Source organism: Excalfactoria chinensis, chromosome 13 (genome assembly GCF_039878825.1).
Source record: "Excalfactoria chinensis isolate bCotChi1 chromosome 13, bCotChi1.hap2, whole genome shotgun sequence".
NCBI classification, from domain to species: Eukaryota; Metazoa; Chordata; class Aves; order Galliformes; family Phasianidae; genus Excalfactoria; species Excalfactoria chinensis.
Window position 1 is genome coordinate 11777893 of NC_092837.1, and position 22171 is coordinate 11800063.

General features: G+C 43.0%; 1 protein-coding gene and 1 long non-coding RNA gene across 3 annotated transcripts in view; both read left to right on the forward strand.

The window, feature by feature from the left end:
- The first annotated feature begins 9241 nt into the window (after window positions 1–9241).
- Window positions 9242–9617, forward strand: LOC140258443 (uncharacterized). Its single transcript, XR_011905255.1, has 2 exons — window positions 9242–9381; window positions 9462–9617. It is a non-coding gene; the product is annotated as an uncharacterized lncRNA (long non-coding RNA).
- Window positions 9618–10314: 697 nt separating this feature from the next.
- CPEB4 (cytoplasmic polyadenylation element binding protein 4) overlaps window positions 10315–22171 on the forward strand; it is a 35329-nt gene continuing 23472 nt past the window's right edge. Inside the window, exons 1-2 of one of the 2 annotated variants that reach the window (XM_072348697.1) lie at window positions 10315–11773; window positions 19141–19222. In XM_072348697.1, the coding sequence (XP_072204798.1) occupies window positions 10652–11773; window positions 19141–19222 (1204 nt within the window). In that variant the 5' untranslated portion in view covers window positions 10315–10651. The remainder of the gene's footprint in view (window positions 11774–19140; window positions 19223–22171) is intronic. The other variant, XM_072348698.1, reaches the window with a different exon arrangement.

A 22171-nucleotide genomic window follows, 5' to 3' on the forward strand; every position in this document is an offset into this window, starting at 1 on the left:
TCATTATTTCACACTTGCTACACAGATCTTTGAGCAACCTCTTCTGAGAATATTCACGTTGAAAAAGAAGCAGCTCTGAGAAAAAGTCTAACGCTGGGATAAAAGCTGTGGTCAAACTCACTGGAACCAAATGTTGGCTGATCTCCCAGGAATGATGGCACCAAACAAATTCAGGCAAACTTGGAATTACCACGAGAGCAGCATAGTCAATGTGCAGATGACCAGGTGTATTGCAACCTCAAGAAAATACTGAACCATAAAGGCACTTTAACCAGTTCCACTTGTGCATCTGAGATGGAGTGAGAGTATGTTTGAATTCCACCAGATTCCTCTCCTCTGTTGCAGCCCTGAGCAGAGCAGAGAGTCAGCAGAAATAGGACACTGCTTTTTACTGTTGCTTGGGTACTGGGGATAGGGAGTTACTATTTGTTTAAAAATGCATAAATAAATTACTAACCCACAGCAAATTCAGGAAGGCAATGGATCAGGTACTTGTCAGCTCTTAATGCTGAGAAGGAACTTCAGTGCTATGGCATTGTTTTCCTGTGTGCCGTTCTTATCTGACAGGTAGTACCAGCTGCCAGAACCCATGTGGCTTTACTCTGTCCTTTGTATAGGAATACAAATGGAGCTGAATGCTTGTCATAGTCCTTTGGGCAGGGCTCCTGACTACTGCAGAGTTTAATATTGAGATTGGCAAAGCAAAGTCAGATGATGTAATCCATTCCATTACAGATATTTACAGCGTGCCATATTACAATACAAAGGCAGAGGTTTAGAGACTAGAAAGATGTGACAAGCTAAAACGCCAACCCATTCAGAACGAAGGTTGGCACTGAAGGGCACCCCTCAATTTACATTCACAATTATTCCTTTTAATGCCATTAGGAGCACACAGGAAGCAAAACTCAGGTCAGGCACAAGGTACACGGCAAATAAAGTCACTGTTCCCCAAGACACATCTGACTGTAGATCTGTCTTTAGCATTACCTAGTGACTCATGATCACCAGCATGTATTATCCAAAGTCATTCCTAGGTTTCCCCATTCTTTGGCCAAACATCACAAGCCTTTCCTTACTGTAGTGCAAGGGGAAGGAGAAGCACAGAGGCGTTTGTTCCTCTTTCTAGCAGCCTCACAGTATTCCAGCAGCAACCCAGGAGCCGATGCAGTGATTTGTGAGCTATTACAAGTCACAAAGTTATATGCAGTTCACTTATAGTTTCAAAGTCCTGGATATTTCCTTCTTGAATTTCTCACATGCCACCAGCCTCCATCAGAAGCCAACCCTTATCAAGAAGCTCTTCTAGACCTGAGGGCACAGGCTGAGTGGCTCCCACCTGCTGAATAACCCATTTCTTTCCTAAAGCCCTCCTATGGCATGTACTGAGCAAAACCAGCACTTCCACTGGTTTTAAGAGGGGCTCAGCTTGTGGAAGGCACTAGAGAGACTTTACATGCAACTGGGGAGTTTCTACTACAGACTATTGAAATATACACAGGTACTGGTGCTTGGGATTGGAAGAGAAAAAACTACTGGCAACGTACTTTGAATACAGCGCTGTTTTGAATACAGACAGGCTCAATGTGGGTGCATCTTTCCACAGTTTTCTTTAAAGTTCAAGGGAGGCTGGAGCCCAAATGATTAACTGAACAGGATCATTATCTGTTTAATTTTATTTGTGAAGGGAGAGGCAAAAAATAAAAAGAGTATATGAAACAAATGTTGTTTGCTGTCCCATTAAATCAATTTCTTTCTTCTTTTGCAATGGTTTCCAAGTGTTGTTGGTAAAAATAAAGTTGCTTTTACAGTATATCACGTAAAGTGATTTCAGCTGCAGTTTTGCTGCTGCTGATCTCTGCACTGCTTGCACTTCAGACGATTTTATACATGTATTGATTACCTGATGTACTATTCTAATTTCTAGGAAGCAAGAATGTAGCTCTTAAATCATCCAGACTCTCTGAAATGCTTTAATTTCCTAAAGCAAATAGGGAATAATTTGCCAGGAGTCAGCTCATGGATCCGATTCCACTTTTACATGGATTTTACGCCTCTACAACTCCCTTCACTTCAGTGAAATTAATCCTAATTAGCATTTAGAATCAGGTTCGAAGTGTGGGAAGGAGGGCAGGATAATGCCTTTTTCACTCGATATTGAGTGCTTTAAAAGCACTCTGAGCCTGTAACCCATTACCATTCCACTGCAAGTGCCCTCTGAGACGACTGAGAAGGATTGAAGAGTTTTTAACCAGCAACTCCCTCCAGGTCTTTCACAGAACATTGGTGATCAGTCATTTCCAGCTACTGACTATCTGGTGACTACATGTCAGTGCCAAGTCCGAGCAGACAAGTATCCACACCACAACCACGTTAGCTCCATTCTGCCACTCTGGAAAGAGGGTGAAAGAAGCATGTGGCTGGTTGTCTTTCCAATCTTTGCAAGTTTTCTATAAAACATCCTATAAAAATGCTTTACAAAAGCGTATTCTTTGCCTCATGCAGAACTGTCATGCTCCAGCAGCTAAATACACAGGCTGATATTCTCTGAGTACCCTGTCAACTCCCACACTGTGGATGACTGCTCGAAGTTATAAGCACTCCCAGAATAGGGCTGGATTCTCACAGAGCCACCAGGGAGGTTCTGTAGGTGGGAACAACAGCAGAGACAGTAGTATCAACAGTCAAGGATTTTCACCAGGCTGTTATCTGATTTTATTCTACTATATTTACCATAATCCTATCAATGTATAACCTTCCTTTAGTGGATGTCTCCTGTACAGTTATGGGAAAAACATTTGTTTTTGGGACTGCACTTAAACTTTATGGATGTTGCTAAATCCTGCTGGCTTCAGTGAACTGACGACTAGGAAAACGATGTTCCTGTGGGGTTTTGTTTTCCTTTAAAATTACATTTACTTATTTTTCTTTTCTCCCAGAAGCTGACTGAAAGGTAGACGTTCACCTGAGCCACAGACTGGCCAGCCCCTGCAGTAAGGCTGCCTGGTTGACCCCATAGGTAAGAAGGAAGCCCATGACTGTGCACTGTCCTCCAAGTACCCCCTACCCTCGTTACTGCAGACCCTCTCGATGTCCTGTGCTGTGGGCTGGGAAGAGCTGAGGCTGGGAAGCTGTTCTCCTCACTGGTGCTACAGTGGGCAGATGGTGTTACAAACTGCAAAAGAGAGAGAAAGAGAGGCCATGGCCACTCGTTGACCAAGAGGTAGGTTGCAGCAATGCCCCCATCTCTCAGTACCAAATCCTCCTGGCTCTTGCTCCCCATTGGCCTCCATGGGAGCCATGTTCCCACACCACTCACCTCTACTGCTGTGAGCACACCCAATGGAGCCCCAGCTGTCTGAGACAGGTAGGGATGGGGAAACGGTGATGCTGTGGGATGGGCACTGAGAACTGCTGCTGGCTGCCCCACAGCACAACCCAACCAAGGCCTCGTTTAAACAGGGAGAGTTAGTGACATCACAGTTATCTCTTGCTCAAGTTACGACCCCCTTGGTCAGTGATCTTACAGTCCATCACTGTGTGTATTTGGGCACCAGCCCAAATTTGAGCCTCCATCATCCAGGGATTTTCCTTTGTAATGGTGATATATTTGGGAAAATAGAAATCGCATGTGTTTACTCTCTCCACAAAAGAACTGAAAATGTGAATATCAGATTATTTAAATGAGTTAAATAATGAGCAGCTAAACAGAGTAATATGCTCAGTTACTGTAAGCAATAAGTGCTGTTCTTTTGGGACTACGTGGCTAGAAAGATTGAATCAAAGAACACTTATGGGTCATATTCTTATCTGCTATGCTGCTGTCTCAATCAAATAATGCCAGAGCTGCACTGTGGTAACTGCTGTTGAGATCGGAATCTGATTACAGATATTCTGTCCATGAAGTTCTTCAAGAACTGTTTTTATCTCAAGACAAACTGCAAAGGAACGAGAGAACAAATAACACGATTTGTTTCTGCAGATTATTTTTATGCCTGCGTGCTCCATTTATAAGAATAATCTGTAAATGAATTGCTATCAAGAAAAGTTATTTGTTTGCACTAATCAAGCCTTAAACTTGTAGGCATAATATGGAACTAATTATTTTTAACTAACTAATCGACATGTTTCATTCATAAGTTGGGATTTATCAATATAGCACATGAAAGGAGAGAACATATTATTATTTCAATTTAGATAATATGCAAAAAGCACCGTGTTTGTAATGACCTGCTTTCACTGAATATAATCAAGCTCCAAAGCTCTATTACAGGCTGGAAATAGCAGCAGCTTACTTTAATGAGATTTCTGGCTCTGGGCCCCAGCTGTTCTACGCAAGGCTCTCCCTTTGCTCTATGACCTACCAATATGTGCTGTCACCAGTAATGAGACAGGACCTATTTCCTAACATGGGGAAAAATTGGAAAGCACGAGTTCACTCTACTGTCAGTGGCAACACACCCTCCTTCCCCTGCAAGGCAGAAGTGGGGAACGCTGAATATGCAGTGTCCTCTGTCCCTGCCCACTAGGGTACAACACGAGGCCCATTAGGTAGAGAACTCCAAGGTGAGACTGAAATCCTTTTCTTAACTCATCTCCCCAGCACACAGGCATCAGCATTAGGTTTATGCAGAATATGTCCCTCCCCTGTGAAGTACCTCAGAAGAGGACTCCGTCTGCGAGAGAAGGGATAACAGGAGCAATCTTAAGACACAGAGTGTTATGGATTTTGTGGAATTATGCTCATTTCGGAGCTGTACAGGGAACGCGCCAGGAGTCAAAGAGCTGCACTTAATTTGCCTAAAATGGAGCAGATTACCACTGCTCTCCTTTTTAATAATAGAGCTGCAGCCTGGAGACTCCCGATGCAGCAGACAGAGCTCTGCAATGGCAGGGCTGGGTCCTGCTGTGCTGCATTGAGGTGCATGGTGACTCCGGGGGAAGAAGCACACCCATTGCACCTTTGTCACTCTGAACTGGGCTCTTTACATTGTTTTAATTGCAATATCTCGTGCTTTTCAAAAGCAGAGGAAAATTCTGCTCCTGAACGTGCTAAGTTAACAACTGTATTTTGTAATGCTATTTTCATCTTTAAGCTGCCACTTGCAATCATTAACACTTTGCACATAAATCTGTGATTTTTAGGACACGAAGATGCTGTTGTTGTTGTTTTTTTCCCCCCTGAATAGCATTGTTAAGTATCTCAGGAATCGAAAATCCACAAACTATTTCCGTGCCCTGAATCCAAACCTCTTTGGAAAAACTCGTGTACATTTTAGTCAGAAAATTGGAAAGTGTGTGCTTAGTGCACTTGGAAATTAAATGATTTGGTGCTTTTCAATTTGTCTTTTCGCCCTTCCCAAATACCCAAAGGCAGTAGCCCACTTTGTAAATGAATAGGCTATGAAATCTTACTTTGAGAAATGAAGGTGTCACCGAGTTGCAGTAAAAATTATACTTAGCACCAGTGCACTTTGTAAGCCCTGACTAATTGGCCCTTGCAACAACCCTGATGCACTCCTCCTCTTTTATTAACAGGAATTAAAGAGCCGGTTGTTTTATATTAGAAGTGAAAAGTAACACAGACATTGGGTAGCCAACTCTCTGCTGTACCAGCAGATCCTATCCCAGTGCCATGGGCAGGCAGGCTGGCTGGCTTGAGGCTGGTTCACCCGCTCCCAAACATATGGGAAATGGCACATGGCTTTGCCTGGGGCCATGCCTGCAGGCCAGCAGTGTTGGTGGCAGAGCAGCCCTTCTTGGGGCAACCCTTTGCGTGCAGATGGGGCGGTGTTCTTAAGTGAGAAATGAAAGGCCGCATTGCCAGATTCTGAAGTATAGCACTAAGAACACCACTGCTGTCACAACACTATTTCCTCTCCTAAATTATTTATGTATTTATTGTATTTTACATGAGCCGTGGAAGCTAGAGGCATTTTTGCAGTGTCAGGTCATTCTAAAGTACATTCCATACAAAGAATAGGGCTGGAAAGTACAGTTGTTCGTGATATTGTTCATTAATATTACATAATTACCGCACACAAAATAGTTCTCTGGGCAGTGATAAGGATTTTTTTTCATAAAGACTAAAGACTCCAAGGCAGTGTATGCCATTAAGGGCCTGCTTAATGTATGAGAGTATATCAGTATATATAGCACCTTCATCCAGTTGCAGAAAAATGACAAAGCCGGCTTAGCCAAATGAAGCCATTAGCATGTATAATGTGTTTTACACAAGAGTTAAATGGTTTACTGGCTTTATAAAATCATACTTTGATATTGCAGTGACCAAGCTGAGATACGATCCAGCAAACAGCAATTGCTGCTGCGTCAGCACAAAAGCCAATAGTTGGAGTTTCTCTGAGGCCAAGAGAACCATTTCTGCAGTCTTTGAAAATTGCCCTGAAATTAAAATTTTCTCCATGTATAGGCTAATATTTGCCACTGACAGCTCAGCTGGAGATTTTAACTCAGCCTTCCTGGAGCAATTGTTGAGGATGAAATGTTGATGCAGCTTTTTGAGTCTGTTGGTTGCCTTTATTGCCACTGAACACGGAGAAGCACTGCGTCTTATGAGATTCATTAGACGTAATGTAAGGTGGAGGAACACCTGAGTGACAAATAATCCCATAAAGGATCCCTCTGAAGCTTAGTACAGCCCAGTGCGTTCCTTCTAAAGACCTTATTCTCACGTAGAGTGTTAATTTTGACTTTGGGTTTTATTTACTAAATTGTGTTCATATGCCATAGAGTTTGGCATGGACGAGACACACCAATACTTATTAATATAGGGCTGGAGATCTGGACATCTTGATTGAGCTTTTGACATTCAAGACAACATCAAGCTTCACTGCAGCATTTCACACATAAGATCCAGTTGATAATTCCATTCATAGAAAAACAATTCTTATCCTCTTTCTGCTCCTTTTTTTCCTTCTTTTTAAAGCAGTCAGACTAGAATTCTCAGCTTCCCCACCACCAGTGTTAAATAGGTGCATCAGCCTCATGTTTCCGCAGTCAGCAGTGCACAGTGTTAACACCAAGCTCGTGTGTTGAGTCATGGAGGGTTCACCTTTCTTTCCGGATGACACCATGACAGCTGCAATCAGCAGATGTGTGAGAGCTGACAGTCCTTTGATTAAAAAAAAAAGAGAGAGTTTTGCTGTCAAGGCATTTTCCATAAGGAGTTCCTTCTGAGCTCTGCAACTCAATTCACTTCTCAGCTCAATAGGGCCCTGATTTGCTAGCGCTGGGGTTTCACACATCTGCTCCTGCACTCTGCCAGGGACAGCTTTCTTCTTGGGGATTCCTTTATTCTTATTTCAGGTTTAGCGTATCTTTCAAGTGATTAAAGTATTGTTAATAATTACCCTTCTTATGGTCATACGGTCTTCCCAAGTCCGCATGGTCCAGCTAACAAAGTTCTGCTTTGCTCTGAAAATATTAGAATCAATCATAGGATCATTCAGGTTGGAAAAGACCTTAAAGATTATTGAGTCCAACCACAACCTAACCATACTACTCTAATAACCCTCTGCCAAATCAGGTACCCTTTGTTGTGTTTTATTTAGTGAGTAACGCTGACTATTTGAAAGGCACTGTATTAGATCCAAGCAAACCACAGATCTCATTTTTTTTTTTTTTTTTGAGTCAAAACGTTTTTCTGTGACCTCAATCATAACAGAGCACTTATCAGGTGATGCGTTAATATCAGAATAAAAGCAGGCAAGGAAACCAAATCCTCAGCACAGAGCTGTATGTTCCCAATTGCAATGTAGTCTCCCATTGAAGAGTTTTCCAAGGGCTCTGGGATGCCGGTGCCACTGGCAATCATCTGCCATAATGGCAGGGAATCCTCTGCTGTAAGATCACCAAAAGACTTGCATTGCTTCCAGAAATGAGGCCATCAGGTGCTGTTAGTGATTAGTGTGAGTATTAATGACTAAAGGTACTCCAAGTATAATTCAGCTGGAAGGGCCTCTGTGGTGAAAGCTGTTAGATACCCCACGGCCAAGCTGCAGGGGAGGAGGCCTTATTGTTGTCTATAACAGCCTGAGAGGAGGCTGCGGTGGTGTCGGTCTCTTTTCTCAGGTGGCAGAAATTGGGACGCGATGGAATGGTTCCCAGCTGTGTCAGGTTTAGGCTGGATTTCGGGGACAGTTTCTTCCTGAGTGAGGTGGTCAAGCATTGGAACAAGGCGCTTGGGAAAGTGATGGGCTTTAGTGATGGGACTCTGCAGGTCATGTAAAGGGTTGGACTTAATGATCTTCCAACCGATGTGAACAGGCCAGAGTAGGGATGGCAAGGTTCCCTTCTTGAGATCCTCAGCCCTCGGGTGCTATAAAAAAAGCGGCGTTTCAGATGTTATTTCATTCTTAAACGTTAGATTTGATATCACAGGACTCAATGCCGACAGTGGGTTTCAGAACGGGGTGCCCGGCCTGTCAGGGCCCTGAACCAGGGAGGAAACCCTGCCCTGCACAAAGATGGCCGCCCGGGGAGGGAACAGCGCTCCAAGATGGTCGCCCCTCCGGCATCCGCCTGACCTTTTGCCCTCGGCTATGACGGCCAGCAAGCTGCGGGAGTGCCCAAAACAAAGGTGGCCGCCCCGGCAGGGAAGCGGCGATGGGGTGCTTGCCCTTACAAAAAATGGCGGTGGGAGGAGGGGGGGCGTGGCTTGTGCCCGGGGAGCCGGGCCCGGGGGTGGGGCATGGGCGCGCCCGGCGCCGAACCGGAAGTGCCGCGCTGCCTCCTCCAGCTGGTTGTCATTTCGTGCGGCGGCTCGGTCCTGAGGAGACGGGGCTCGGCAACGGCCGGGCGGGGAGGAGGAGGGAGGCACCGGCTGCGGCACCGAGGCAGGAAACTGCGGCCGCTTGGGGGGGGGTGGGAGGGGAAAAGAAGGAGAAAGGGGGAAAAAAAAGAAGGAAAAAATAGAGGCGAAACGAGGCGGCGGAGGCTCCGCGCGGAGGACTCGTCGCGGCCGGGCTCGCCGGCTACCGCAGGTTCTCCCGGTGCCGCGCAGCCCTGCCCCCTCTCCCGGCTCTGTCTCCCGCGGAGCCTCCCTCCCTCCGCCGCCGCCCGGAGGCAGCGTCCCCCACCTCCCGCCCGGCCGCTTTACATGAGGGGGAAGGCAGCCCGCCTGGAGCCGAGAAGACGCGCGGCACGGGAAGGACTGCGCCGAGGAACCGCCGCCGCCGGACCCCGCGCACCGGTTAGTCTGCGGGGCCCCTCATTGCGCGGCGCCCAGCGGCCGAGCCCCCGTCCCGTCATCTCCGGGCGATTTGGGAGAACCGGTTAAACACCTTCCATGGGGGAGAGAGGAGCCCGGCCCCCCGCCGCCTGCACCTTCCCCTCCCTGCCGGAGGCTGCTCCTTTCCTGAGGTAAAAAAATAACAACAACAACAGCAAAAAAAAAAATCAACAAAAAAAAACCCCAACAACCCTCCCGCCTTCCCCGACAGACTGACGGACTCTCACGGGGCGGGGGACACCGCGGGGCACCCAATACCGGGCCTGGGAGCGCAGCACCGGCCGCGAGGAGAAGACCCGGCCCGGAGGGAGCCCACGGATCTGGGTGGAAGGAGCGAACCCGGCACCGCGAACACCCTCCGGCAGCACAGAGAGCGAGAAAACCTCCTTCCCTTTCCTCCTGCGCAGCTCGCTGTCCCCTCCCTTCCCCTTTCCCGAACGCTGAATGCTGATTTCTGAGATGAAAATCCTCTCCGGGCAGCCAGGACTCGTCTGAAGGACATGCAGATATCGGATCACAAATAAGAAGTGAGTCTGGCGATCTCAGAAACCCAGCCCAAAAGGAGCAGCATCGATAATCCACCCTTCTCCTTCTCAACTCACTCCCCACCCAGCACACACAGAATACTAATTTCCTGAGATAAGATCTTACCCCTTTAAACGGCACACACATATACACACACACACACACTCACACACACAGAGTGTATATTATTTCTACACAGAATAGGTTAAACCCAGCAGCACAGTAAAAAGCCTCTTTTGCAACTCACCCCCCCACCCCCTCACTCCTCTGAATGCTGAAATCCTGAGGTAAATTTCTTCTCTTACCCACAGCAAAGACTCTTTTTGAAACAGGACACAAATATATATTAGATTATAGAGATGTATTAAATTATTCCAGATTTAAATCTATTTTTTTGCTGCCAAGGGGTCGGGGGACCAGACGTCATTGTATATATTTTTTTTGCTCTTAACTCATTTATGGGCAAGTCAAGGCTGCTGAGGAGGAAGAAAACAGGATAGTTAGAATCTCTTTATCCTTATTTCCCAGAAGCTTTTTTTCTGTCGTTGCTGTGCATTTCCTTTAGGAAAGAAAGGAAACCTCTTATTTTGTGAACCAAAGATTTATTTTTCCCATTCTCCTGGCTGAAGGGAGGAAGCGGACACCGATTTACGCATTTGAATAGTTAAAGAGATCTATCTTTTGCAAAAAAAAAAAAAATTAATAAAAAAAAATAAAAATCTATGATCCAAATCTGAGATAAATTTGCGTGGAGGGAGAAACTGGAATATCTAGCTAAAAACAGGTTACTTGCTAATCTCTCCTTAGAAGAGAAGGAGGTAAACACTAAACATCGACTTGTTCTTGCAGGGAAGATTCAAACCCTAAGTATAATAAATGGGGGATTACGGGTTTGGAGTGTTAGTGCAAAACAACACTGGGAATAAGTCAGCTTTTCCAGTCAGGTTTCATCCGCATCTGCAGCCTCCACACCATCATCAAAATGCAACCCCCAGCCCTGCTGCTTTTATAAATAATAACACAGCTGCCAATGGCAGTAGTGCTGGGTCAGCTTGGCTCTTTCCTGCTCCAGCTGCCCATAATATTCAGGATGAGATTCTGGGGTCAGAAAAATCTAAAGCTCAGCAACAGGAAAAGCAAGAGTCCCTAGAAAAACAGCAACTTTCCCCCAGTCAAAGTCAGGAAGCAGGCATGCTCTCTGAACCCGAGAAAGCTAAAACTGAAGAAAACCAGGGCGATAATTCTTCGGAGAATGGCAATGGAAAGGAGAAAATCAGAATAGAATCGCCGGTGTTAACAGGATTTGATTATCAAGAGGCTTCAGGGCTCGGTACTTCGACACAGCCCTTGACATCCACCGCATCTTCTCTGACTGGTTTTAGTAACTGGTCTGCGGCAATAGCTCCTTCTTCTTCTACAATAATCAATGAAGATGCAAGTTTTTTTCACCAGGGAGGGGTCCCTGCTGCCTCAGCTAACAATGGTGCTCTGCTGTTTCAGAATTTCCCACATCACGTCAGCCCTGGCTTTGGGGGTAGCTTTTCCCCCCAAATTGGACCCCTCTCTCAACACCACCCTCATCACCCCCATTTTCAGCATCATCACAATCAGCATCAACAACAGAGGAGGTCTCCTGCAAGTCCTCACCCGCCACCATTTACGCATAGAAATGCTGCTTTTAATCAGTTGCCTCACTTGGCTAATAATCTAAACAAGCCACCTTCTCCATGGAGCAGCTACCAAAGTCCATCGCCTACACCGTCTTCATGGAGCCCTGGTGGCGGTGGATACGGTGGGTGGGGTGGGTCCCAAGGTCGAGACCACCGCCGGGGACTGAACGGAGGGATAACACCCCTGAACTCCATTTCGCCATTAAAGAAGAATTTTGCCAGTAATCATATCCAGTTGCAGAAATATGCTCGACCCAGCTCAGCCTTTGCTCCGAAATCGTGGATGGAAGACAGCTTGAATAGAGCTGACAATATTTTTCCTTTTCAGGTGAGTATGCTCTGTTATACCAGTAAGGAAAATAACACGACTGCGTTAAAAAATAGGGTGGAATGGGGGTTTGAATAATACACTACGATTGTGTTACTTCTGTGTTTGCAGCTAAAAAAAGCCACACGGCTCACTTGAAATGCCACAGTGTGAATTACGCTGGGCTGTGAATCATGGTGTTTGTTTTCTTAGCAGTGGTGATCATATAAATATCTATTTCCCACCATACATCTCCCATTAACCAGTTTCCTTCAGCTTAATTCTTAACGTTAAGAAGTAACCGAGGAACAAATCTACTTGTAAGCAGCACGTATATCCACTAAGAGGAGTAAGGAAAACAGTGCTGCCTGATGAAGTGTGAGAGATCTGGGGCCTTCTGAAGTATTTGAAAACGCATTACATCTGAGAAAAGGATGAAGTGATTGCATTTTACATTAGAGAATCTCACGGGCTTGTAGTTCAGTGTAGTTTTTTTGTGGCATTTTTGGGGAAATAATCTTTTAACATGATGATGATCAGCACGTTTTGCTTTCCTCAGCAATGGCAGCAAATTGGAGTTGCAGGCCGTTAACTCATAACCCAAAATAGATCTGGATGATTGTCAGGTGGTGGTCTCGTATATTTTCACATGGTCTCATCGTGACAGCAGACAGGTTGTGTGACACTTCAGCCCCTCCTTCTAGGCTGACTTTTTATGGGTTTGAAATGAGCTGTATAATGTTGAGTCTAGCCTGCAGTAAAATTTAAAGCTCTTCATCTGACCACTCATCAAAGCTTGTTGTTTCTGTTTTCATTTTTTGCTGTGTGTGTGTGTACACCTTTTGTGAAGTCCTTTCAAGTGGCTTCCAAAGACTATGAGTTCTTTCACATGGAGTGGGTTGCTTTTAAAGGCCTTCAAATGAGGGCAAAAGTGAGAAATTCAAAAGGATTGCAGTGCTGTCAGACGTGGTGTAAGAAGCAGGGTGACCTACTGTAAAATAGTTCGAAAGATTTCAGATAAGGGCGGTACAATGTGTCTCATGTTCTAAACCACCTGAGTAATATAAATACGTGCAATAATGACACTGTGGATTCAGATGTAGGAGCATTCAGTTCTCCTTAGTAAACTGTTCAGTTTCTGTTTGGTTTGCAGGACCAGCCTATGCAACCTTCAGACAACCGAGCAGCTGCTGGCAATAACTTTCCATTAGAGACCTTTCTTTCTGCGGCAGGGCTGGCTGGTTCAGTATCAGGTAGAGCCCATTTAAATTTAGAGTGCATAGTAGCATTTGATGTTAATATCAGGATTTGTAATTCATATCATAAACCTGGGTCCTGCAAACTGAATTTATACGCTGAAACCATTAGAAAAAGGGACACAGCTGGAGTCGGTCTTTTTTCAGCCTCACTGCAGCACGACTTGGCTCACAGTTTAATTCATTCTTTACCCTGACACGTAGCTGATGCACAGAGTGACAGAATGAGATCAAGCATGTCCTTGCTGCTGCGTGTAGGGCCCAAATGTATGTGCACCAATAGAAACGTGCTTGGTTTGACATCAAGGAAATTTCAGCTAAGTGACAAAGTCAGCCTTGACTTTTGGGTTGTGTTCCGAACATAAAATCTCTGACACGCTTATTTTGATCATAGTAAAGAAATAATTCTTGTGTGGCCTGTTGGTATCTGTTTACATGAACGCAGAAATGAAGCTGTACATGTAAAGACCGAGTCTGATGCTTCTTCATGCCAGGAAAAGGAGAAGTGTTGGAGTGAAGTGCTTTCCAGTCTGTCGCTATCGCTTCTGTGAAGAAAAGGGCAGGGCAGCAGAGCAGGACTTCATCACTGCAGACCCAGAAAGATGCTGATTAATTCTGAAGCCATCTTGGACAAAATGCTTCTTATAATTTCTATTTTTGTGTGTGCAGAATCTTCAGCTCCTTTGGTCACTTTGTGCTTTCTGTTTTCTATAAGGAATAAGTAGTTCTACTTATTGTATATTTGTGTTCATGCATATATACATTGATGCAAAGTAGCCTCAATGATGCAATCGTGTACTGGTCAAAGCTATTGTGTTACTGGAATCTTCTTGGATTCCTATTTAGGAAATAATTGAAAGCTGTCTTTGCTGCAGCAGCATAATGGGGTAATTTGATACAACTATCCCTTTCATTCAATATTTATGTTTTGCTGCTTAAATCATTAACAAGTGTTGCTGCAGCCTAGTGAAAATGAGTTTCTTTAGAAAGCAAGCTGTAAACCAGCAATTGCAGATAGTTGGGGATCTCTTTTTTCTACCCAAAGGTTGTCTTTACTCCGAAGCTCAGGGAGGCACAGAGGTCTATGTTTAGATGCAAATCTTAGGGTAGCCAAGTGCAAGTGCTAATTTCCAATTTGGAGAGGAAGTCAAGGCATAATGATGTCCCCATCAGCCACTGATGTGCACTGCTGCTCACTTGAAAAACGTCTGACTTCTGAGATGAAATGGGCATTCCAAACAGCGCACATAGAAGGAAAATCCTGTGTTGATCTGTGTTGATCTGCTTGCTAACCTTACAGTTTGGTGGTAGCTTGCTTGGTATTTGAGAGTTACCTATAAACCACCGTGTTGTTTGTTGTATGTATTCTTTATTTGATATTTTGTCTCATAATGCTTCTGAAGTGACACATCTGTAGGAACCTCATCTTGCAGAGATGGAACTCGAAGCGAGGTCACAGAAGACTTCGACCAAATGTGTTAATGAAATTAAGTGTTGATATTGTGCTTTAACCGCTGGGCAGCCTTCCCCCTTCAAAGATCTTTTGCAAAGAGAAAAGCCATTGTTCTTTGTGTGTTGGTTTGAAAAGGAAATGGTGTCCAAATGAAAAAAACGGTTCCTGAATAACAAAAAATAGTTGCGTGTTTTTGGGCTCAGCAATCTTCCCTGGGAATTAATACATGAAAGTATCTTTAACCTGTGACTGTTGCATCTTAAAAGTCCTGATTTTTAAAATTATTCCTTTTCTTTCCCTCCTCACAGCACTGAGAAACTAAACGTTCAGTTATTGCATTTTGCTGCAGCATCGCCCTCAGGATTGTTTTGGCTTTCCTTTTGCTGTGTGCTTGCACTTCCTCATGAGAGTGGAACATCCTGCCTGTTACGCAATGCATAAATCTTGCTTTGATAGGAGCTTCCAGGTTTCCAGATCTCATCTTCCAATGTGCCGGGGATGTTTTTTAAATCGCTCTTTGAAGGCGAGTTAAGCAATAGCATTCAACTTACTGTGCAAAATAATTTAGAATCATTCGTGTTTCTTCCCGGAATCGAGCTTGACAATAACTGCTCGTTTCAAAGAATTTCATGCTGGAGAGCACTTCATCATATCCACTTGTTCAAAACTGTTTTTTCCTTTCTTCTGAGGTGGCTGGTTTCCAGGTACATAACCCCTTCCAAATCCACCGAGGGGCTGTGCCAGAGGGACTTTCTCTTCCTTCAGGCTGATACGGAATGTTTGAGAAAACACATACGTGATTACAGACTGTGTTTTAATTCTCAGCTATACGTCATGGTTTGTTTGCCCATAGAAATGGGTTGATTCGAGAAGTGCATTAAAGCAAATGCCCAGGAATTTGGAATTAAAAAAAACAAAAAACAAAAAACCAACAAAAACCTTCTTGAACACATTTGCCAATCTTTCTTCTTGAAGGAACTTTGCAAGTAAATTTCTTTACCATGCCTCTTTCATATTTGCTCTTTGTAGTTGAGGAGCCTTTCCATAAATCACGACGGCTGGTTGCATAAAACGAGGCTGCTGCTTTTGCAGAGCTTTGTCGGATTTTGTTCTCCCTCATAGCGGCAGCAATGATTCCAGGAGATTTCAATCTATCATTTTAAAATAGGCTAAATGCTCAAAGTTGGATTTTGAAATGTCAGTTCCCCCATTTTTCAATGAGACCATCAGCTGGCTGGTAATTAGTGTTTTGTGTGTTGTTCCCCACAGCTATTGGTTTGTGGAATTAGAGGCACTCTAATGTGGTACGACATGCACAAGTTAAGTACTGTGGAAGTTAACACTGTTCTTGTTTTATAAACTCACTGCTGACGTTAATACCTCGGCTTTGGCCCTCCTGTGTGTTTTTGACCTCGGGGTTTCTTTTTAAAGGAGCTTTTGATAGGAGCTATTTGAATTCTGTTTGTATTTTCCAAGGATTAAAAGGAGTACTCTTATTAAGCGTTTTGCTTTGAAAATGAATTGCGTACTTAGCAGCCCAGCACAAAGGCTGAGAACACAAGATATTGTGGATTATACTTTATAGAAGGCACATTAAAAAGAACTAACTATATGGCTAACATAGAGTCAGGCATGTTACTGGAAGTTTTTATGAGGCTCTGTGATTTTTAATGCTTAAAAAAGGGTTTGACAAAACCAGAAGTGCACCCTCCTCAAAACGTTCCTCTTTGGCGACATGTCTTAAGCATTGTCCTATGGTTTCCTGCTGAAGCTGAAAAGGATGAGCAGAGCAGCACACAGCAACATCCTTTCAGGAAAAACCTGTTTATTCAAAGCCTGTAATTCACTGCCTTCTGGATGGGGAGCTGGAATACAGCATTTGCAGGGTGCTGGGAGGGAGGAGAAGCTTATCCAGGACTATAATCAAGTCCAAATTTGCTTTGCAATTAATAGAGAAATGTGGAACCTGTATGAGTACCTACAATTTACGTCTCCCCACGCATCTTACTTTGCCTCAGACATCAGGCTTTTTAATTGTGGGAAATAGGCATGAGGTTTCAGAAAGCTTTAAGCTTCCTGTGCTATAACGAGGGTTGCAAACGTAGCCATAAGTTTTCTAATTTTTGCAAGTATTCTGTTTTCACAAAGCTTTAAGTAAAGTGAAGCCTCAGCTTTATGGCTGCGCCTACTTCATAAATCCTGCTAAGTCACCTTTAATAAATTGCTTAACTCAGTGCCAGGTTTTGCGCTGTTATTGATTCCACAGCCTTCAGAGGAATTGTGTTTTATAAAGTTAGGTGCAGCCTTGGCTATCAGCAGGAGCTCATAACTTGCTGTGCTTTACCTGTTGGACACTTAGGGGCCTTAGCACTTGGCAGGCTCATCCTGGGAAGAGCTGAATGGAAACTCTCATCTTCTTCAATCTGAATTGCTTGGGAGATCAGAGTACTGTGGGTACAGATTAATTGTAATGGGTCTGCACTTTACTGGTATAGTTAGAGTTAAGTTTTTCTGATCTGTAAGGGGGATTAGGTATGGGATTTGTGAGTGCCAAGCACTTCTTGTGCATCAAATATTCACATTTAATTTCTGTTGTGTAGGAGCATATCCTGTCCATTTGTACGTGCTTGGTACCACTGTTTTGTTTTGTTTGTTTTTTGGGATGAGATGTCTTTGGGCTTGGAAAAATAAAAATGGAATAGGAGTAAAGTAATGGAGAAACCGCTGTAGTCACAAAGTACTTGGCCCTGTGTGATCCCACAGTGAAGTTGTGACTTGGAAGTGCTGGGTTCTGCTTCCTGTGCTTTAGCAATGAGACTGTTAGTATGAGCGCTCATTATTACTAATAAGTGCTTTCTAGACAGTAGGAGAAGCAGGATCCTTTTGGTTTTTCTGTAGATATAATTGGCTTGGATTTAGTTCAGAACTGTTGTTTGCTGCTGTTGAATGCTGATAGTCCTGGGAGCTCCCAGCCCTACCTGCTAGCTGTCACCTCATCAAATGTAGAGACTGTCTTCCAGTACCCATCCCTGGATGCTGGTGGGTTCAGGATGCAGACCCAAGGACTTTTACTCAATCCTCATAAGGTATTTTAATGCAACTGAAGTTTGAAATAGATAGGAACTGGTAATGTATGAACTAAACCAGCAAGCTAAACATTACTACCAAAGGAAGAAACCAGCTGGAAATGTGAAACTGAAGAATCCAAATGCATGCAATTTTTCCTCTAAGGTACACTGATGAGCAAGGAAATAAATACTGTGGAGAGAGAGAGGGCAGTGCTATGCTTTTCATAGCAAAATTGATTTGGGGCTAGACTAATACAACAAATGGTTCCTAACTCTGATCTCTGTAATGCTATTTGAAATGCAGTGCAATCGAGTGGAAATACTTCACCAGTTCAGCATCAGTAATCGGCTGTTCTGAGGATATGAAAGATGAAGAAAATCTTGTTGGAAAACAGAATTTTATTTAGCAGTTGGAACATAACTTACTTGGAAATGGATCAGGACTCTAAGAGCTAATGGGTTCCTGCTCTTAACAAGTATTAAGTGTTTTTAAGTCCAAGATGATTGATTGTTGTCTGACAGAAAGAATGGCTCTCACAGCGCTGTTGATAACTACTTTAGCACTTCATTACTGGAAGTAGGGGACGTTGTGGCATTCTGTCCTGCACCAGAAGTGCAGTTCCCTTTTGAATTCACTCATTTAGGCGTGATCAAATTTGGACCTGTTTGCGCTGGAGAAATTTCAGCTTTGCAGCTGGAGTCAGGGAGAGACAATATATTTTCACTGCAGTAATAGCAGTAGTTGTAGAGAAGCAGATCAGATCCAATGCGCCTTGAATTACCTTCTTATTTGAACAGATACCTTCCACGATTGATCTCTGATCAGGGATGATCCCTTAAAACATGGATGAAATAAAACCTTTAGAACTCATGATAGAGTTATTAGACTCAGAAAAATTAAATGTGAGGTTGATTTGTGTGTAGAATGGAGAGGTGAATAACTTGGGGAGGAGATTGTTTGCTTCCATTGGTGACCTTTTGTCATACTGTAAAAATTCGGTTATCCCAAATTTGAAAATGAAAATAATGCAGTGCTGGGATATTTAGTGTTGTCTTAATGTTAGTATAGCATCAGATTTGCAAGATGTGGCATTTGCTGTTTTAGCTGGGGAAGTCTGTGGAGTATCTGTGTTGTCGCCTAGCAAACCAGACTGCTTCAGCTCTACCTGTGTGAAATGCTTTGTAATGTGTGGATTTAGGCTGTTTATCAGGGTAGTAATTTAGGTGAGTGGATTTTTGTGTGTCATTCTATGAATTCAGATTTTCTTTAGTTCAGGCTGCAATACCTATTTTATGGCTTCTCTTTGCTATTCTGTCTCCTGGTTGCTGATCTTTGCTTCCTGACTGTGAACTCAAACTATTTTTGACACAGTTTATAGTGAGGAACACAAAGTAAATATTGGAGCTCTTAAACAAATGATTGGTAATTATAAGCATATGCCAGATTCATATTCCCTGTATTCATATTCCAGTACATTGTTTTCTGTATTAGACTGACCTTAGTGGTGTATAAGCATGTGCTGTAGAATAAAATGGTTTTCATGTTACAGGTGGCTTTTTCTTCTTCTTTTAACACTATGTTGCCTAAACTGTCTTTGTATTTGCTTGCAGGATCGCACAAGGACTTTTGACATGCATTCACTGGAGAATTCGCTGATTGACATAATGAGAGCCGAAAATGATTCCCTGAAAGGTAAATTTAGAAGGAGCCCATTTTCTGCAGTAAATAATTGGGAAGATGTGCTTGCTTAGGATAAGAAACTGCAGTTTTGGTTAGGAAAAGTAAAGTTCTGTTGTTCACCCTGGTGCATGTAGGTCAGCTCAGGTAGGCCTGCTGTTTCAGCTATCCCTTCATGAGGCTACTGCAGCACATTGATGCTGGAGTGTGTTTTGTCTTTGCATAAAACAACGCGAAACACAAACACGAACCAATCTTTTGTGTAAATTGCCAGTGTCGTTTTTAATAGATACGATGTGCGCAGCCTGTAAAAACGATCAGCTTACAAATCTGAAGCAGATTGGTGAAACATAGCTATCAGCTCTATAGTATTTTCCTGCTTGATGTCATAGCTCTCAGTCCTGGGGAAGAATGAGCTCTAGGTATGTCATTGGGAGAGCAGAGTATTTCTGACTTCTTATTTAAAAAAATCTCTTTACCTTTCTATTTCTCTCTTTATTTTTGCCACCTTAATTGCAGAATTCTTTTTGCCATTGGGAAAAGGAAGGGGGTCTGCCTTGCAGTTTGGACTTAACTATTTTTCTGGTTTTATTTTTTGGCAAATGTAATCTTTCCTTGACATTATGACTGACAAAGTACTCAAAGCATTGTCTACACACTTGATTGAAGCCTGATTAGAAACTGCTTATGGGATGGATTCAGAAGTGTAGTTTCTCATTCTGTACAGTGAGTAATCTGTGTCAGTTTGAGGGTTAATCATGTAAGTGAAAGTAGGCAATCTCTTATTTATGCTCATTATCCAAGAATTCGGTTTTGTAACCAGTCATGAGACCACTAAGAAACAAAACTAGACTTGTGGTTTCTAAAAGTAAATTTTTTTAGATATCAAGGCTTGTGGTGTTAATGAAATATGACTTGTTCTAGTGGCGATTCTTTCTCAGACGACCAGTGTTTGATTAACTGGCAATAGCTTGGTTGGTTCCTGCATTCTCCATAGCCTGAAATACAGCTCACACATCCCCAAATCTGTGCCAGCATGATGAGAAGCACCAAGAAATACACTTTCCTATTGAAATGCTTGGCGTGGATAGAAACTAATAACAAATGGATTCACAGAAAATAAAAAGAAATTCCCACCTTATATGGTGGGAGCAAGCTTTTGATTACAGATGGTAACAGCTTTTGTTTGTTTAGTATGCTGTCTGTTAAATGGCAGCATCATATGCCTCAGCATTGTGTCCTGAACCAAGAATAGGAGACCTTATCTTCATCTTCTAGGCAGGCCCAACCCAATTTTTAGCTGCTCAGGTCTGGCAACACAACAACTCAAAGTGACATCGCTGGAGGCAAATAAAAATTTCTCTTAAAAATTTGATTAATGAAGTCAGCTTGGTATGTATTTATATTCAGCAGCGAGGCAAGGGTGGTTCTGTACAGAAGTGTGATATTTTGCTCGATTGCTGTGAAAGGATTATTCGCAACTGTAATTTTCCAGCGTTTTTTTGAGTGCTTTCCATGTTTAGGAATGATGGAATAAGTGTGTCAGTGAAGAACACAGGTAGTTCTGATACACATTAATTACTGCTTGAAATTGTTAATCTCCTTTGCAGAGTCATCTTTGTTTTGTGTTGAGTTTTGTAGGCATTGCAACGTGCTGATCAGAGCATGGTGGTATCAATCTCATTGTGTTCTGAATGTTACTTCCTGAGCTCTGTATGCATTTTTATGTTTCATAGTTAGTAAGTGTAAAGTATAATGAAAAAGCAGCCTCAGAATGAAGAAGAAAAGTTCAAGGATTCCCATGAGAAACATTTGGTTGCTGTGAAGTCTCTTCTTATTTTTTCAAGGATTTCCACAGGTCAGGTGTTATGTTATATAGTCAAACATGCAGAATACTGAACTTAGTGGCAGCTTGTCTGGTGTAGCAGACCTGATACAGAAATGTATTTGTTGTAACATACTTAGAAATGGATCTTCATTCAAACTAGCATTTCCTATAGTGTGGTAATGCTGTAGTGATCCCCTGTAAGCAGGGTGGGATTTCTAAGGAGAAGAAAATATCTTTAGCTCAACGAAGTGATAGAGCTGAGAAAAATTGCAGCTTGCCAGTGCGAAGTGCATTTCAACTCTGAAGAAGGGTTCACTTGGTTGTTTATTTTTCCATTGATGTCTGTTGGTATAAGATTGTTTTAACACAGGTTCCCTCCTGTTTTTCTTGCCTTTATTTAAGCTGATGAAAAGGAATCCTTAAGAATTTTGGATCTGAAATTCCTAAAATGTCATGGATTGTGGTTGTCAGTTCCAAATCTCACCCTCCATTTTGAATACCTGCGGTTAGATTATCAGTTCCATAGGAAGATTTTCATTCTGTACTTTAAACGAGCTATTTTGTGCATGCATTGCTTTTAAACTGAGGTTGGATACTCTCAAAAGGGAAAAGCTTTTGGGTTTGAGACTTTAAAAATAGCCTGGACAAGACACTAACAACACATGCTGCAGAGAGCAATCTCAGAATGGCATGGAAATAATTCAGATGATCTAATAGGTCTCCCTGCTATCTTCCAAGTCCTCGAGAGGCTGTAATGTTGACTTAATGCGAGTTTAGTACATAGCACTAAGGCCACCCTCATATATTGTAGAGGAGTTCCAGAGAGAGAAAAAGATATACTTTCACAAGGAGATTATGGATAAGACAGTAGGATAGTACTTCTTGGCTGAGGTGATTTGCCATGCTTTCAGTTTGGTTAGGAGCCTTACAGTCATGTTACTGTGTTGTCTCACAATACAAAGTAGTGTTTCCCCCTTGAGGTTCAAAGGTGAATCTTAACTACCACTTATTACTATATTCAACCTTACCATTTGGCACTTCTGACAGGCCTTTCTACCATTTCTTTTCCTCGTTCTGATGTATATTTTTACCCCTGCGTGAATCCTCTTCCTTTGCGGAGCAGCTGCCATTTCAGT